At 37.8% G+C, this 18824-nt stretch overlaps 1 protein-coding gene across 3 annotated transcripts in view; it reads right to left on the bottom strand.

Moving 5' to 3' along the window:
* Positions 1-16687, bottom strand: part of sdk1a (sidekick cell adhesion molecule 1a) — a 408423-nt gene extending 391736 nt beyond the window's left edge. For 2 of the 3 annotated variants that reach the window (XM_073857058.1, XM_073857059.1), the window contains exon 1: positions 15481-16686. In XM_073857058.1, the coding sequence (XP_073713159.1) occupies positions 15481-15826 (346 nt within the window). In that variant the 5' untranslated portion in view covers positions 15827-16686. Of the gene's footprint in view, positions 1-15480 lie in introns of all 3 variants that reach the window. The other variant, XM_073857057.1, reaches the window with a different exon arrangement.
* Between the last annotated feature and the right edge of the window lie 2137 nt (positions 16688-18824).

Below are 18824 nucleotides of genomic sequence, written 5' to 3'. Positions count from 1 at the left end.
TGAAATAGGATATTTTCCTAAAAATTTTTGTTTGTGTTGAAAAAAAGAAGCCAAATAGATCTGAGGTGGCATGAGAATGAGTAAAGGATAAGAGCATTTACATTATTTGGGTGAGCTGTTCCTTTAAATTTAGGGCTGTAACGATTAATCGTGCAAATGCGCGTTTTCTCAATGAATGAATTTTAATGAATTACAATGAAATCTGGGCACATCCAAAAGCCAGAGGGCGATCTTGTGCAGAAACTCCAATTGTGCCACAGTCACAGCCTTGCGATTCAGAATCGATTTGAGAAAGGTATTTTAATGGGACACGCAATTTATCATTACAGACCTATTTTTAATTCCTCAAGAAAGTATTTCTTAAAGCTGAAATTCGTAACTTTTGCCTCTGTTTCAAACAAAGTTATTGTTACGTTTGTTGAAAAAAATAATGGCTTTTTTTAGAAGAAAAATTCAACAGCTCAAATTAAAAAAAAATGTCATGCTTTTTGAATGGAGGGGGTAATGAACAGCGATTTTATTTACTTCCTCAATCATTTTTTGCCTAATTTTAACTAAAAAAAGTTTTGAATTGCAGCTTAAAACTAGGTAGGTAATTGTTAGAATTATGGCAAATTGTAAGGCATGGCAATCTAGCGTCTTAAGTTTAGAGAATAAAGTAATTAAGTAAATTAATTCAATTCAGAAAAAGCCAAGCCAACTGTTGCGTTAATTTTGCAGAGAGCTCATTTAAACTTGCATAATTAAATGTGAGCACAGGCCTTGACAGTCTGCGATTGAGAGCATAATGTCACAGGGTTCGGGTCAGGATGCTGGCGACCCGTGCACTGGTCACAAATCAACCACCTGCCACCGTGCGCCCCAGCGGCCACCACAGCTGGCGGAGTCACACGCCCTCCTCACCCCTCCTCACTTAAAGGGAGCCAAGGAATCTCATACATTCATGCATGGTAAAATGTATGCTACCTCTCAAACCGATTACACAGAGTGAGGCATGTAGAAATCAAATTTATAGTCTCAGGGGGTAGGCGTTCAGCCTTTTACTGACTTATAGGGCTTTAAGTGGAAATAGAAACACTGAGTTAAGTTCCACCTAATCGTAATCCCATGAGGCATCTTTTGAGACGTCAATATTGGAAACTTATTTCAAAAGGACAACCTGGTATATCAGCCCTGATCCTTGTATGTGACCCATGCTGGCAAAAAGAGTCGGAATGAGCAAATTTTTAAAAATGAGTTATTTCTATTTTGACATTCTCTATTAAAATGCTGTAAAATCAAAAAAAGACAAAAAATGACACAGCTTAACGTGTTTGAAGTTGACAGTCAGCAAATTTTGAGAAAAATCGAGATTGAAGATTTTTAAGGGTTCAAAAGCAAAATCACTGCATACAAGGGGACATTTCATAAGACTTTATTAATATGTCAAATAAATCTTTGGTGTCTCCACATATGGGAAGTTTCAGCTCAAAGTATCATATAGATCATTTATTATAGCATGTTAAAATTGCCACTTTGTAGGTGTGAGCAAAATGGTCATTTGGGGTGTGTTCTTTAAAAATGCAAATGAGCTGATCTCTGCACTAAATGGCAGCGCTGTGGTTGGATAGTGCAGATTAATGGGCAGTATTATCCCCTTCTGACATCACAGGGGGAGCTAAATTTCAATGACCTATTTTTTAAATGCTTGCAGAGAATGGTTTACCAAAACTTAGTTACTGGTTTGAACTTTTTCACACTTTCTAGGTTGATATAAGTACTGGAGACCCAATTATAGCACTTAAACATGGAAAACTTCTGGTTTTCATGATATGTCCCCTTTAAAATCACTGGTAAAGCTAAGATCTACTGTAATGCAAGGATCTAATATAATGTTACACATCAGATACTTTTCTCAAAAGTTAACGAAACATTAACTTAAAGTCGCCATGAAACGGAAGTAGCGATTGCCTTATTTTCCCCGTGGTTACGTATATCCGAATGAAACGGCTTCTGAAATGAAATAAGGCAGGGCTGGATTTGAATTTGTCCATCGAGATCTGATTGGATCGTTTGAAGTTGGGTCGTGTTGCTAATTGCTAATTGCTAATCGCTGCAAACTTTTCCCGGTCCCCGCCCACCTGCCATACCATATGACTGGAAGTGAAGAGAGATCGTTTTGAGGAGGGGAGGAGATTTGCATTTTTGATTAAAGATTATGAGCACACACGAATAAAAAAAAAATTATGCTCACAGATAAGTCCTTTGTTAACAATACCACAATATTAAAAAATATATATATAGTTTTTCATTTCAATTTCATTGCGACTTTAATACATAACAGATTATATCTGTGTGAATTCTTGTCAAAACAGATATTTTTAAAACTGTTATTCTGCGTGTAGATGTGTATACATCGGGGTCGGGCACTCCCGCGTCTGTGTGCACGCGCTTCTGATCTGTCAGTCAGCGAGAGGAAGATCGTTTTCATGTCTTATCGCTATTGACAACTCTTTTAACATCAATCGGGTACCGAACTTTATCTCTCTTAATAGCTATTTTAACACAAAGCAAGTCCTGCTTTATTTTCTATTTCCTGCATGTTTTCAAACCAAAATGTCATGCATGACTTTGTAATAGATTAAGCATTTAGGATGGTAGACAACTCAGAAAACATACAAATAAATATCATTTTAGATGTTTAATGAATATTTAGAGCTTTGAGATCGCTAGACGAAGGCTTAATGTTCTTATTTTTATGAAAACCTCAATTCCAACCAAAATCAAAATTAGACGTTGCGCATTCGTACTCAATTTGCCAGGACGGGTCACATATGAGCAAAATAAAATATAGCCTGGCAAAGTCCTGAATTTAGCTAATGAAGCATAAAATGAAAAAATATAGCCACTGTTATTAACTTCGAAAATGCCAACCCAATCTGAGATATGCCCATTCGACAGCAAATGTATACACTGTCAGAAGAAAATGGTCAAAATATGTACCCCAGCTGTCACTAGAGAAGTACCCTTTAAAATGGTCCTAATATGTACCGTAAGGCAGTGGTTCCCAAACTTTTTCAGTGTGTGGCCCCCCTTGTGTACGGTGCATTCCTTCGCGGCCCCCCAAAGAAAAATTGTGACAAAAAACGTTCTAAAACTCAACATATTTTAATAAAAAAAAAACATTAAATTATACAAAAAAGTAGTGCTTTTGGTCAGTAGCCTTATTTTTTTAGGTTTAATTACACAGAATTCATGATAAATTAATGTATTTCATAAAATGTCATAAAACTGGGGCCTCCCTGGCACCATCTCGCGGCCCCCCTGGGGGCTCTGGCCCCCAGTTTGAAAACCACTGCCGTAAGGTACAGATATGTATACATTTTGTACCTTTAAGATACTAATATGTATATTTTGTACTAATAAGCTAAGCTCTCATTGGTACCAATACATGCAAAGATGTACTTTTGGAATGGCTACCGCTCCAGTGACAGCTGGGGTACATATTTTACCCATTTCTTGTTCAGACAATGTGTCAAATCATGTGGCCATTATCAAAATGCCTTCTATAAGAAAACAAATATCCCAAAATATAATAAAAAAAGAAAAATTTAAGTACAAATTATTGTACATTACTATGATATCTAAATCGAAAATACTTCTGTGGCCAAATATTCGACATTGAATTGCTACACTATGTTAGTTCCATGTGTCTAGTAGAACTTTCCGGTCCCTTTCTTCTCTGTTTATAATGTCAGCTCATTTATTTATTTTCCAAGAAGCTGTGTAGTAATCAAAATAATGTACCAGTCAGTCATCATTGCTAAATAGACCTCTTTAGGATGAAACAAGAACATGCTATCAGGGTTTATTTCAAAATAATGACCAGTTAACTTTCCATTATCTTTTACTAATGTAATTCTTCTACACTTGCCTGATTATAAATGTTGTACTTTACTTTGTCCGCACATTAAAGGCAAAGTGCTAGGTTCAAATGCTCGGTTTCCAAACACACAGCTTCACTGAAGCTCGTGTTCACATATGTTGCGTGTGAAAATCGCTTCTACTGATCTTGACATTCAAAGCACGCCTTGTGTTTGCATAGCAGGAGTGAAGAAATGTAAATGACTCCACCATTTCACCAGATTCAGTTGACAGATTGCCTATGGAGTCCTTGGGTCATATATTAAAGAGGGAAATAGTGATTACGGTGACAATAATCCGGCAGCGTATGGAAATGCTGAGTGTGTAAAATAATTATTCCAGTCCATAGCGAGGCATTTGGCAGGAGGTTGAGCCCTGTACTCACAGCCTTTCTTTTCAAATAAGAATTCAGGGCTGGTGCTAATGGGCGGCCCTGCAATTTTATGATCCCCGTGATTAAATTGGCTTTCGGCACGAATTCGCTTTTGAATGTCACTGTGTCAATCTCTGCGTGGTGGCGGCACAGCTCACTTCAACAGGTGTTTCCTGCCTCGGCTCCTCTGAACTCTGTGCTTTTGCTCTTTTAGCCCATGGAGAAACTTCAGCTGATAACAACTGTGTTATTGTGAAACCACAGCCTGGTTCCCATGCTGCTCTTCACATGTGCCCACTGTCTAAACACATTTAAGCCCCATTCAGACCACCAGTAGTAGCATGATCTCATTCATTTCAACGTCTGAACGAGGCATAACATACTTCAGTACATAGTGCACTAAACAGATGCTTTCAAGGGCGCAAACTGTTCAAATTCTAAAGAAAACAGTGAATGGTCAGAAAATATTTGCTCATGTTAATGTTTAACATAAAAATAAAATTGGTCATTAGAGTGAGACAGCCTGTGATAACCTTCAAACAATGCAGGATTGGTAAAATGAGATTAATAATTGTGTGGGTGAGTATGCTGAAACATTAGAAAACATGCATACAATAAACATGTCCAATTCATTTTACAAGAAGACTTTACAATAAGGTTTTATTTGCTAACATTAGTTAATGCATAGTTAATTTCAGCATTTACTAATACGTTTTTAATATCAAAAGTTGTAACAATTAACATTAGTCAATACAAAATGAACTAACATATTGATATAAAAAAAATTAATAATTGCTCAAATAAATTGTATTGTTCATTGTTAGTTGATGTTAGCTAATGCATTTACTTGCCTTACTGTAAAGTGTAACCAATTTCACTGCTCTGTATTTTTAAACAAAATACATCTGTGTGTGTTTTTGTCCTCCAGCCAACCAAGATGAACAACAATGCCATTGTCAATATTGTTCAAAGTGACGTTCAACAATATTTTCTTTCAAAACATGCTGGCCAATCTAATTTTTGTAGTCTAGTAGTAAGCCTACCAAACAGAGTTTGATTTTAAAGGTTTTAAAAGATGTCCAAGGGTTTTTGCTTGTGGAATCAAAAAGAGATATTTTAATGTGTTTGCCATTGTTATTTTGAACTTCAGAGACGTATGTGAATGAATGATTTAGTGGTTGCACACCTGGGGCCGGTTGCATAAACATAGCCGGAAGTGACGGCCGTTGACTGCTCTTCCAAGGGGCGCAAATTCAAAATATGTGTTCGGAGTTTCATGTGTGTTGCTCGTGTTTTCAAAATATGTGTTTGTTGCGTCATGTGAACCATGTGCATCACATGTTTTGTCAAAATAAGTGCCTGCTGCACATAGGTCAAAACCGTTTATAATAAAAGAGACGCTCACGTTCACAAAATACACTCAAGACACTCCCTTAACAGTAAACTCTGATTACGCATTTTATCATAAACCCTTTAGACGCGTGTGCAGCAGCAGGTACTTATTTTGACAAGACACTTGATGCACATAGGTTCACTCGATGTGGCCAACACATATTTTGAAATGACGAACGAACCACACACATGGTGGGCTACATACATGTTGTGACGAGTTTTGCATCGTGCGCCCTCAAAAAATAAGTCACCGGCCGCCACTGATAGCCGGAAAGTTAAGACTGTGTCTGACCAACTAGCAATTAGTTAGGGCTAATCAGTTTTACTTTTTGGATTAAAATGAGATTAGTCATCAAAACCGATGGCAAGACTAGTCTAAACACAGTGTTTCCTCTAGGATTTTTTTCAGCTGTGGCGGCAGGGGGCGCCCATGATTTTTATAAATGTACATTATTTTTTTTAAATGTAGAATATAGGCTACAGTAAACTAACATGTATTTTTTTTATAATTTTCATGCTGTCATTACTTTTCCTTATATTTATAGCATAGGCTATTGCTTTTCTATGTTTTGATCTAAACTGTATTTTCTTAAAAAAAAACGTTACACAGCTACGTACGTATAGTTCGGATATTTCATTGTAGTTTTAATGTAGTGTGCATTGCAAGTTCGTCCTCGTGTTTAGCGTTACAGAGCTGTTGCAAAGTCATGCAGTCCTGTTTGATAATCCGCACCGCTGTGATTGACAGAACAACCGACCAGTTATCCGACATCAGCAGCAATTTTATTTCACACCCGTACCATTTGACATAAAGACTGTGACCCCGAGCAGGTCACAACGCAAATCGCGCAGTTAAATATAAACCTTTAACGGTCTTCAGACAGATCTTAAACACAAATAAACACGGGGCCATTTAAAAACGAGTCGAATTTTGGTCTTGGATGTTGGGGATGTTAGACCCGCATTTTACTCTTGTCTATTGAGTCCCGACCTGCATCTACAAATGACACGCGAATAGTCTATTATTACACCCGTTAGATCAAATATTATGCGGTTCACCCGTGGGTACCCCGACCCTGCTGTTTCGTCTGAAAACAGATAAAACAGTCTCACCGTCTGCCTCAAGTTTCTATTACCAACGTTCTTCTCTTCCACGGGAATAATGTAAGTTTCCTTACAAACAGATTCGACTATTAATGTCTTGCAGTCGCATATAAGTAGTATTCAGTATTTAGCCTTTTGTTTTTGGACAAATATCATATCATTTAATGTGAAACTTTGTGAGTGTCGATCTAAAGCACAGAAGATTGATTGACAGCTGAGCGGACAGCTGAGCGGTCAGCAGCGCGCTGCGCTTATAGCCTATTCTGAATAACTAATGGCCAGATAAGTTGATAATATGAGTACAGTGATTCCAAATGAATGTCCAAAAAACTCGTAATATGTTAAATCAAAAGTTTAATAATGTCTTTTCTCGCAGCCCTGCGCTGTGTTGGTGTAGATATGCGCCGGTGAACATATGCGTGATGACCTTGCAGCTTAAATTACCCTAAATTTATAGTCATAAAGATAAAAGTAAAACAACATTCGAAACTTCAAATGATGTATTTTTATTTGTGTAAACTCACAATAAGGAGAAAACCTTGTGCTTATTTATAATCATTAAAAACATGACGTGCTTTCTGCTGCTTTGGTTTTAGAGCGCGTCACAAAAAAAGAACAGAAACTTTTTTATTCGTTTTGTCAATTTAATAATTTAATAATTATTTAAGTGCAACATATTTCGTATAGGCTTATTTATGTTATTATTATTTCTCAAAACAGAGACGTATAGCTTAATCATCCTCTGTTGATTTAAATCTATTTGTGCATGAAACTAAACCCATGCCGGAAATTATGATATTTTAGGAGATTTATTTATAAATGAGTGAACAACGCGAATCCAGAAAGGAATTTATTTCTAGACAGCCAGTCTGGCAGAGCGGACATTTCGGTAGCTTTTTTGCGAGCTGCCGCTGTGGGTTTTGTCTAGAAGGTATACAGCAAATGCCGAAAAGTTAAGGATTAGATTTGGAGCAGGTAGGATATTAGGATGAAAACAGCGGTTCTGGCTAAATTAGATACAAATACATCCTACAATCGTGTGAAATTTTGTGTTTAGAGTTGGGTTTGGTTGAAGGATTAGGATAAAACAGTGCTCATCCAAAGAGATTTCGTTTGCTGTATCCCTTCTATCCACAACCGCAGGCGTGGCGGGGATGTTTTAGGAGTGGCGGGCCGCCACGGTTGAATGTATATAGCGGAAACACTGAAACAGTTCATGCAACCAGCAACAGTCTGTTATTGTGGAGACATTTTCTTCTCTAAACATGAAGCGAAGCGTGATTGGTTGCTTTACGTGTCAGTCATATGTCCTCTTGGGGCGGTCCTTGGCCATTCAAAGCATATAAAGGTCTGGCTACGCAATACTATAACCACCCAAATAAAAAAGTTATCAAAATCTTGGAAAAAAAATTATTCTCTGCTCTCAAATGCTGGGGGTGTGACCACTGTCTGGGCTGAAACTACACCCACTCGCGGGAAACTGGCATATCGCGATTAGGTGGGCGATACGTTAAAGCTAACTTACTTTAGTTATTAGTATTATTGTTAGGGGCGGGGCCATTCTCGGTGGCTCCAGTGCATCATCGAGCCATGATTTCAGGCACGCCCAAACTGATAAAAACTGTTTTAACGGTCTAACTTTACAATTCAGTACTACATAGTTCACAGTCTTCGTAACATGTTTCAGCAACATTTCCAACATTTATAATGTGATTAGAAACAATTCTCTGAAATGACTTTACACAGACTTTAACAAGTTCCCAGATAGCAATGAGTCGGCGGACCACCGGCGGTGCTCTGGCAGCAGTAAGCGTCATAAGGGCGTAATCGCAAACAGGTCTGACGGCGGACCGCCGCGGCGGCATCTCGCAACAAATGAGAGTGACGTATTCGGCGGCAAAAGTTTCATCCCCGCCAGCGGGACGCACCTATAGCCGACAGCTTGGGGCTGGTGGCATAAAGAAGCCATGCGGATATTTTTTGCTATCTGGGTTTCAAGCAACTTTGTGCATTAATATTGTATACAACAGTTAGTTCTGGTCCTTTAATTTAGTTGCAGTGTTGCAAGTGTTGACTGATTGGGATGTTACACTGTTTTTATGACTCGGTTTGTTTGCAGCATTTCAGACTCGAACATGCAAACGGTGTGTACTGAAAGAAGAGCTGTGTTATTTTTCTCTCATCAGTACATGTGGAGACCTGTAACATGTACTGTTCTGGAATCAAGTGATGCTCAATCACTTTTCTAAGTAGCTTTGGATGACAGCGTCTGCTAAATGTGGTAAATGTAAATTAGCAGGCATGGTGCAAAAAGAAAGTCTTGCTTGTGTAATATTGCTTAAAAGTGCAGTCAAATACAGCTCATCCAATCAGAAGAGTCAGAACTGCCCAATTATAATTTGCAATCCAAGGTTACCGTATGTTTAAATTCAAGGCAAATACTGTATGTTGCATGATGTAACACTTTTTATGCTATTTAAAACACTACTGAGATTAAAGCACTGAACTGACGATCAAATCCTCAAACAAAAAGCGAAATGAAATTTGAAGCTCAGACGAAAAACGTTGAAGGCTGTTAAGATCTTAAAGGTCAACGCAAGCTACTTTTCAGACTATTAAGTTAGCAAAGCCCCATTATCTAGACTGAGTTAAACACATCTTGTGTCTATTATGCACAATAGCTGAAAGTGTGCCGGCTCAACCTCAGGAATTAGCTTACATATGGAAGTCCTTATAAACAGAAGTACCGTTATTGCTCAAAGACTTTTATTGTTGGGGTATAATAAAGCCTGCCAAGTATCGCAACAGGTGACCGCTCTTTTTAAAACGGTCTCTAATGTCAGCTAAAATGACTGCAGATCGAAAAGCACTGGCTAAATCTGTTTAAGATTGGCAGGCAGTCATACGATGACTTTTGAACTCATTTTAAGTCACCCCCAACATCTCAATTGAACCTGAAGAATATGAGTTTCAGTATTGAAACGCTGTCAGACACCCTTTAGTCCTCTAAATTTAAATGACATGACATAACTTATACTAGTTTAAATCGTATTATACCAGGTCTTCCATAAATGAAAAGAATTGTGAATATCTGACACATTATTTGTAAGATAGAAACCTGTTTCAGAGTAGTCTGCTTAGTTAATCGATAAAGCAATCAATCACTGTTTTGTGACAACAATCAGTCTTTTCAAAGGCATTTGGCTCCATTCATCATATTAAAGAATCCCAAACACTTGATTACTTTTCGGTTTCTTCAAACAATACAAGAAAGCTTTCAAACAAGGTTGTGCTGAAAATATCGACATTCAGTCAACATGCTTCACTGTGTGCTTTTTTGTTTTAGCAATTTAGCAATATATTTATTAACTTTTTATAGTGCAGATCAATGCCTTATTAAGAGCCACTGTTGAAAATTGTCCTTTGCTGAAATGCTGCATAAAGCTCCTATGATGATGAAACAACCAAGTTCATTTAATTCCAATTAAAAGAATCGATGCATGTCTGTTGAGCGAGTTTCATTTTGTATTAAATTGTTTTGTGTAATTTCACATGACAACATGCCAGATAACACTAGATTAGTGGTTCTCAGCCTTTTTCACTTCCATTATTGCTCAAAACAATATTTGAAGGCCCGCCCACTCACACTATCTCTACCCAATAGAATGTTCTAGAGCTTAGCATGAGTAGACAGATGGTTATTTATTACAAAAATAACCAAACAATAAAAACATATTTTGATTTATTATAATGCCATTTTTGCCTTATTTCAAATAATTTTAAGTCATCTTAAGGCTCCCTTGGAAATCTGTTGAGGTCTCCCTGTGGGCCCCCTGGTTGAGAAACACTGCTACACTTTCAGAAATAAAGGTACAAAAGTTGTCACTGGGACAGTGCCCTTTCAAAAAGGTACACCTTTTTACCCAAAGAGTGCATATTAGTACTTCAAAGGTATATATTGGCAGTTCAAATATAGATATTTGTACCTGAATGGTACATATTAGGACCTTTTTAAAGCTTTGGTCTTTATACTATATTGAATGCACTGTGTCAAATGTGTAGTTTAGAAATATATATCAATATAAACTCTTCTGAATGGGTCCCTGTAATTCCATCATAAACTTAACAAACAGCACCAGTCTTTCATCCAAAAAAGCTAAAGCATTTCCGTGTGCTTTGATGAACTTACATTAATAACTGAAGCAATGATTTTAATGAGGAAATACAGTGTTATACGGCTGGGATTAAGCGATAATACAGATTTTTCTTAATTAAAGAAGTAAATTTTGGTTTAGCCCTTCCCAGGCAAAGTTGTTCTCATTTATCACCTATTTAAAGTCCCAGTTTTAGATCGTTACAATCCTGCTGACATGTGAGTTCTTCTTTGAATGATATTTCTTCTATACTTCATTTTCAAATGTATAATTTCCCATTTATTTTCCATTGCATTGCATCTGAACCCTAGTTATGTTATGTTGGCAATCAATAGGACTCCTGATTTGAAATGATTCTAAATCTTGGGATTGATCGTAACCAAGTTTATACCATTAGTCTTTACACTATAGGGAATACTCTAAGTAATAGTTTGCATTTAACTGGTAAATACATTAATTTCTAGTTAAAGGGGGTGTTAAATGGGATTTCAAGCATTCTGACTTATTAACACAGTTATAGAGTTGTTTCCTCATGCTAAACGAAGGTAAGTGTCAAAAAAGCAGTTGGACGTGTTACAGAGTATTTCTGTGCCGAATGCACTTCGCCAGGGTTCGTACAAGTTTCGGAAAGTTTTTTTTTCGATTACAGGTCCAACTGACGTTTCAGGGGTTTTCTATAAGTCTATACTGTCAATCAGCGGGAGACGCTAGAGCTTGCAAACATCACATCACGCGACACAGTTCTGTTTAATTTCAAAATTCAACAATGGCATGAAAGAGTTGTGTGTTTTTGGATGTAAGGAGAAGAAAGCCAGCCTTATGGAAACAATGGATATAGTTTATTATCCGGGGTAGCAGTGGAGTTTTACGTGTGTGTTTGATGCGCTGGATTTTCCCAACCGGGTCACGAGTTGCATGCTTAAACTCAACTCAAATTCAGTTTGTGCATTATTACATGACATAACAATTTTGTTAATACTGTATCCTAAATTGTGGATAATTAAGCTGTATATCATATGCTGAAGTAAATTTCTGGAGTGTTAACGATTAAAAGAAAAAACAAAAACAACAAAGAATCGTACAGAACCGAAAACCGTGACCCTAATGCAGCGTTCACACCAGCCGCGATAGATGCGTCAAGCACGAATGATTTCAATGTTAAGTCAATCTGAAGACGCAGTGACGTGCGCCTGGAGGTCTCGCGGCGAGAATGAGGCGTTTAACGCAGTGCGGTTGATGCGATTCCGGGAAAACGTGCCGCGTTACCAATCAGGAGCTTGCTCTAGTAGTGACGTGATTACAGGAAGCGAGTGGAGTCGCAGAAGCCCCTCCCATGACGCGAATTTCCGTGTGAATGTCTCAATGACTAGAATTTCATGCGTAGCTTTCACGCGCAAATGAGGTGAGTAAACTCAAAATGTTCAAGCGGCAAACTAGGCACATTTGACGCCTCAAACACGGCTGGTGTGAACCCACAGTAAAACCTTGATACAAACAAAACCTTGGGCTTTGTGAACCGTGCCACCCCCCTACAATATTGGAAGATGTAATTCTGGTTAATTGAATATCGCTATCGGCATTCGGCACGGACATTTCAGACATCTCTGCACTTTTAGGATTTACATATTAATTTGAAACAATGAGTAAAAAGTACACAATCTTTCGTTATTAGTAGATGTCATTCTGGGTATTTGAATACTGATATCGGCACAGACATTTTGTATCAGTGCATCCCTAGTTTTTATATTTAAAGTATTAAATCTGTCATAGAAATTTTGAAATAAAAACGCAATCAAAGGTTTGAGCAACGCAAACAAAGAGGTAAAACATTCTCTAATTTGAGTCATCTTAATCCTGAAAAACCATTCATAATTTCATTAACCTTTCTGGGAAACAACGGACTTGATTATTAACCTTCAGTACATGAAAGAGAGCTGAAAAATTTAATTCACGTTAAGGGGCACCAGCACAATTCGTCATTCTGGGAATTACTCATCATTTTAATCTGGAGGATAGAAGGCCATTTTTCAACTTTGACATGAATTACTATGTGTTATCCTTCACCTGGACAAGCTGGCAGCATTGCACAGCTGGGGAATGAATGGCAGCCCGTGCATTACATATACGCGCAAAGATTTGTGTGCAAATCAATAATCAAAATGACTGCAGTCAGGAAATCACACGGAGTTACGTGGCTGCGCTCTGTGCTAATGTTTCTTATCCGAGTCGAGGCAGATTTTTCTGATACAGAAGAACGGTGAGTGAAAAGCAACTTTTTCTGAAGTGCCTGATTGCACAGATGGTGAGGCAATGAAATATAAAGGTTTACAGCAATAAATAAGTAGTACGGATTTGTCTGCTGGCACAGCTAGCAGATTATATACAGGGCGCAGGCACTTGCTTGTGAAAGAAACTGCATTTACCTGCACAATGCTCTGGCACAAACATCATTAGCCCAGAGACTTTTATTTGGAGCACGACCGTAGATTGTGCACCTGCTACTGCTTGACAAACTCCCTCTCTGCCCCAGTGTTTGGTTTTAAGGGCACTGTGGTCTTCTGCCAGACCCAAGCAGCCAGAAAATTCAAGCCAGCCAGGTTTATGATTTGAACCAAACATAAACACATGCAAAAAGCTAGATTTGCCAGGCATTTTATGTATCAATATGAGAGCCAAGTACCTTAAAGACTTTAACAAGCAGTTTTTCATTTCGACATAAACTGTGACTGACTACACACTTACTGTTCCTCCTTGTCTCAAAATAAAGGCGGCAACAGTCTTGACACATCTCAATGCTGAGATTTATATTTTGTGTGGTTGTGGTGACTGAGGATTTAAACAAACATCACATGTAAACGCAATGTAATGTTTAATATGTTGACCTCATCCCAATACGCTAGCTCCGAAAGCAGTTGGCTTCTCAATTCAGATCAATAATATCTAGCCCATTCCCAGAACAGTGCTGGGAGCTCTCCAAACATCAAAGACCTTGACACAGGACTTGGGAAAGGGCTGACACCGCACGTACCTATAAACAACATCGCTGATCCTTTAGAAATTAAATAAAGTATATAAAGTTTGAAGCGTGCAATAAAATACTGCAATCGTGCGTTAAATAACTACACCTCCAACCGGCTTTTAACAAATATACGTTGGTCCATATATGGTCTAAGCGTCCACTTAGGGTTCCTTAAAGTTAACCATTAATCTCAGATGTGTAGACTTTGAAGCATCACTCAGGACAGTATTTATGATATGTACACACAATATATCGGTCATTCAAACAATGTGAGAGGAATACATAAAAAGTGCCCATGTTTTTTTCTGAATAGTGATGGGAATTTATCTCTAGTAAGTGCTTATCTTGGGAACATTGTGAAGGGACACATGCAAAACAGAAACTCAAACATGTTTGTCTAAGACATGCAGCGTTACTGCAGGGTGAATGTGATATGGAGTTTTATCTCTTTTGTGTCATCCTGTGAATACACAAAATCTTAGTTACAAAAACAAAACGCAAAGCTTGTGGCTTATGCACGTCTTTTACTTGATATTACTGGCTCAATCTAGTCTGCATCTGATTGAAACACCTTGAAATTCCTGCTTATTTTTTAACAAAACATGCTGCCAATAATTGTACGGTGCCTTAAGGAATGCAAATATCACGTTTAATGTGACAAAAATACAAGTATTGTGGGTGGAATGAGGTTTTCTATTCATCAGAATTTCAGTGGCTTTTCATAGATCATTTATCCTTTCGATTACTGGACTAAAATGACTCTAATCTGTGCAGTATTAGCGAATTATAAATGTGCTTTTTAATGAGGCATGCTGCGTTATTTTTTTTAATAAAATAATTTGCAGAGACATAAAAGTCCCATCATCAATAATCATGCACGACTGATTATTTCTATTATATCCTCCAATGTCTACAATAACTACGCTCATAAATATAAATAGCAAACTGCACTTATTCTGATGTGACCTCTCTAAGAACGTAACGTTTTGTTCTTACCTTAAAATTACTTTGTAAGTTATTAATAAAACATAAATTTTGTCATTTGATTAAATGTAACTAAATGCATTATAGGCATCCTTAAAAAAGAAACACAAAAGGAAAAATCCAGTAAGTTTCTCTTCAGCATACCAACTGTTACACTTCCCCACGTGCCCCTCACCATACATACTATGCATGATATTCCCCCTATGAGAAGCATTATAGGGGACCGCCGATTGATGCATATGCCATCTGTGACCATGCATGCAGTCTGACCTAATGACTCCTCCTTTGTTCATGTCCAGAGATCTCAGCTCAACTGTCTGTTGCATATACAGACAAATATTTTCAACCACCATTATCATTGAAATCAAGTTTGTGACATCAGTGTCAAACACATTGATCAAGCACCATTCACATCTCCAATATGACACCATACTGATTCATAGAATTATGTACATATAGTCTATGATATACATGCATGCATGACCTAAACGAAACCTGTTGTGTCATATGTGTTACTTCAGGTGTTAAAAGCATCATAAGATTGTATTTACCTTGTGCTACTGCTCTCAACATGTGGACATGCACGCAGAAAAACGCCCACCAACTCCAAGTGCACAATGCAAACTTTCTTTTTCCATTCCAGCTGGCATTCCTCCCGTTACAATGTGTGAAAATCTTGGAAGATGTGCTCTGGTTATCATACATGATGGCATTCCCGTCCATGCACGTGAAAGCAAGTCCGTGCCGGGTCGATGTGCGAGTAAAGGTTTTCCAGAAAGAGTCGTGTCTGCTCTCCGCGCAATCCACTTTCCTGTTCAGTCTCCCGGATCTGTGTGCTTTGGGCAGACCTGTGAATTGTCTCTCTGTGGATTTGGGATCCGATCCGCTGGCGCTCATTCTGGAGCCTCGCGCTGTGACGCCACTTTTATGCTGTCCGTGTGTCGCGTGTGCTCCGTTCAGCAACCACAACTTTAATTCTTATTAACTTGCATCAAAACTACTTAGATGAAGCATGAATGTTGTCCAGTTGCAAATTCCTGGTGATGCCTGCGATTAATGTGCCATACGTTAATAGTAAAAGCGCGCGATCAAAGAACGCGAGTCGTAATAGGTTTATGAATATATTGCGCCTACCTGTCATTACATTCACGCGTCATACTAACAACCTTGCAACGAATCATTCCTTCAGTTTTCACTTTCCATCAGTCACGTTATCTTTGATCGTCCGATATAAGGTCAAATAAAGCTAGGCAGTCTCGTAAATAGTATTTAGCCCACTTTGAATACGATGAAAGTCTCGTGTGAAATGTGATGGTAGGATCCTCTCATAGTTCCTGACTTTGCATTACTGGTCCAGCTGTTGTTATTTCAAAATGTTTGAAGGTTTAAACGCGAACAAGCAGTCATATCACAAACCTATTGAATAACTACATCAACTATCGACAAAAATTCAAACGTTACACATGGTGCAGCGGTAACCGGTCAGAGACACAAACTGTACGCGTAGTGCGTAGGTACTCTAAATTTCACCGGCACTGTATAACGACCGCAACCAACACGAAAAAATGAATGGATAAATAAGTATAGTAAAATATACAAGTTGCCGGCTTACTTTAAAAATGTCGTACTGTATATGAGCTAAAGCAACAAGCGGCTGTTGACTGGAAACGAGTGTACGTAGCTCCGGCTGAAAGCGAGTGAAGTGTAGTATACATATCCAATGCACTTACAGCAACTTCCATTGAGAGCAGCAGTCTCTCTCTCTCTCTCTCTCTCTCTCTCTCTCTCTCTCTCTCTCTCACTCTCACTCTCTCGCTCACCTCCCGCCCTGCTAAAGACCCATTGGCTGCTGCTGTTGGAGGCAATACTTTCTATCATCCTTCAAAGAGTCTCTTCAGTATTGCTGCAATGCCTAGGATGATCTGATCATTACCTATAGTACATTATAAAACACATTTCACTCATAGGCATTATGCCATCAACTCTTGTGTTGCAGTCAGGTGACACATTTTATTTTATGCTCTTGTATACTTCCATATGTGTGTGTAATACACTTCTTATTTAAATATACAAAAATGTTAAATGTCAAAATATTATGAAGTAGAGGTAGATCGATTAATCGTTTTTTTGATTATTGGCAAAAAATCCACGCTGATACTTTTTCCGGGTTCGTCTGTTGCTTCATATCATTTTGAAGTCATTCATTTGCTGAATAGATGCTGCATTAGCAGAGAAACAACAGCAGGAACTTAAGTTTGTCAAGGCTGACAGGATGCTATTAGTACCTCAAACAGTTACACAAAAATATATGCAGATAAATCCAACCCAAATGTTTATTGTCATGATTATTACAATCAATTTGCATTTGTTTATTCCAGCTGGTACTTTTATCCATATTTTAAGTTAATAATAAGATAAAGTGAACTATATGCTGCTGTCAGCTACGTTAACATATCCAACTAATCAAAATCTGAATTCAGTTCTTTTTTTATCATCACTGCAATACATCTTTTGTTATTTTGATTAGATAATCATTAAATGTTTAAACAAAAGCAAATAAAGTACAAGACTACACATATAGCCTAATATACATTTATGTCATTTCAATTTGACCAGTTGGAGTATTTCGCAGAAGTATTTACTTAATATAATTAATATATTTATTTATTTCATTTAGCACATTTTAATGGTTCAGTACTGTTGTTGTTTTACTTATATTTCAGCACTGTTTCACTTTTTTTAGTGTTATGTTTGATTTTATCCAGTATCCGTTTTAAAAACTATTGGTTGATTAATCGGTTATCAGCAAGTAGGGACCAACTTAGTTATCGGTAAAATCCACTATCGGTCGACCTCTATTATGTAGCATGTAGTAAATCAATCTGACTGAGGTTCAAGCAACAAGTTTTTCAAGTAGGCTAATAGTAGTTCACAGAAAATTGAAAATTACCCCATCATTTACTTATCTTAATGCCACAGGTGTACTTCCTCTCTTCAGCCTTTTTTCAACACATTTATATTTATAATAAAAATGTCCTTATATTAAAGGACAGGTTTGGTATTTTATACGTAAAGCCCTGTTTTCAGATTGTTTGTGATGGAGTGGAACGGTTTTGACTGAAATTTGGACATGTGATGTTGGCCCGAGAATTTCGGGTGTTTCTTGTATCACCTCCCACCTCTATAATGGCTGTATAGGGGCACAGGAACAATCCTTCCTAAAATGCATTAAACTTTCATTTACAAAGACGTGAAACTCACCGAGTGGTCAGGGGTGTTCACTGATATGCTCACAAAAAAATTGCTGCAAAAGACGCATTCCAACAGGTTTTATCGTAGTTTTTGTCCAACTCCATTGACTTGTATTAGATGTGATGTGAGGTATGGTATTACTCCGCGCTGGGAACGTTGTTTGTATTCTTGCAATTGGCAAAGGTGGATTATCGCCACCAACTGGGCTGGAGTGTCTATTATTTAAGCTCTCAGCGGAAGAATGTACGGGTGTGATGCATTAGAAAAAATAGGTCCACAAGTTTACAACGAATGCTAAAACAGCTGTTGGAAAGCATCTTTTGCAGCGATTTTTGTGTGAGCATATGAGTGAACACCCCTGACCACTCGGTGAGTTTCACGTCTTTGTAAACGAAAGTTTAATGCATTTTAGGAAGGATTGTTCCTGTGCACCCATACAGCCATTGTAGAGGTGGGAGGTGAAACAACAAACACCAGAAAATTCTCAGGGCAGCCGCATATGTTGAAATTTCAGTCAAAACCGTTCTATTTCATCATAAACAATCTGAAAACAGGGCTTTAAGTGTAAAATACTGAACTAGTCCTTTAAGTAGTATCCTGGCTCTTCCTAGCTTTGTAATGTCATTAAATGGTAGGTTAAACT

Source organism: Misgurnus anguillicaudatus, chromosome 19, assembly GCF_027580225.2.
Source record: "Misgurnus anguillicaudatus chromosome 19, ASM2758022v2, whole genome shotgun sequence".
Classification (NCBI taxonomy): Eukaryota; Metazoa; Chordata; class Actinopteri; order Cypriniformes; family Cobitidae; genus Misgurnus; species Misgurnus anguillicaudatus.
Note: the sequence above shows the minus strand (reverse complement) of the source record. Positions and strands in the feature narration are given on the sequence as shown.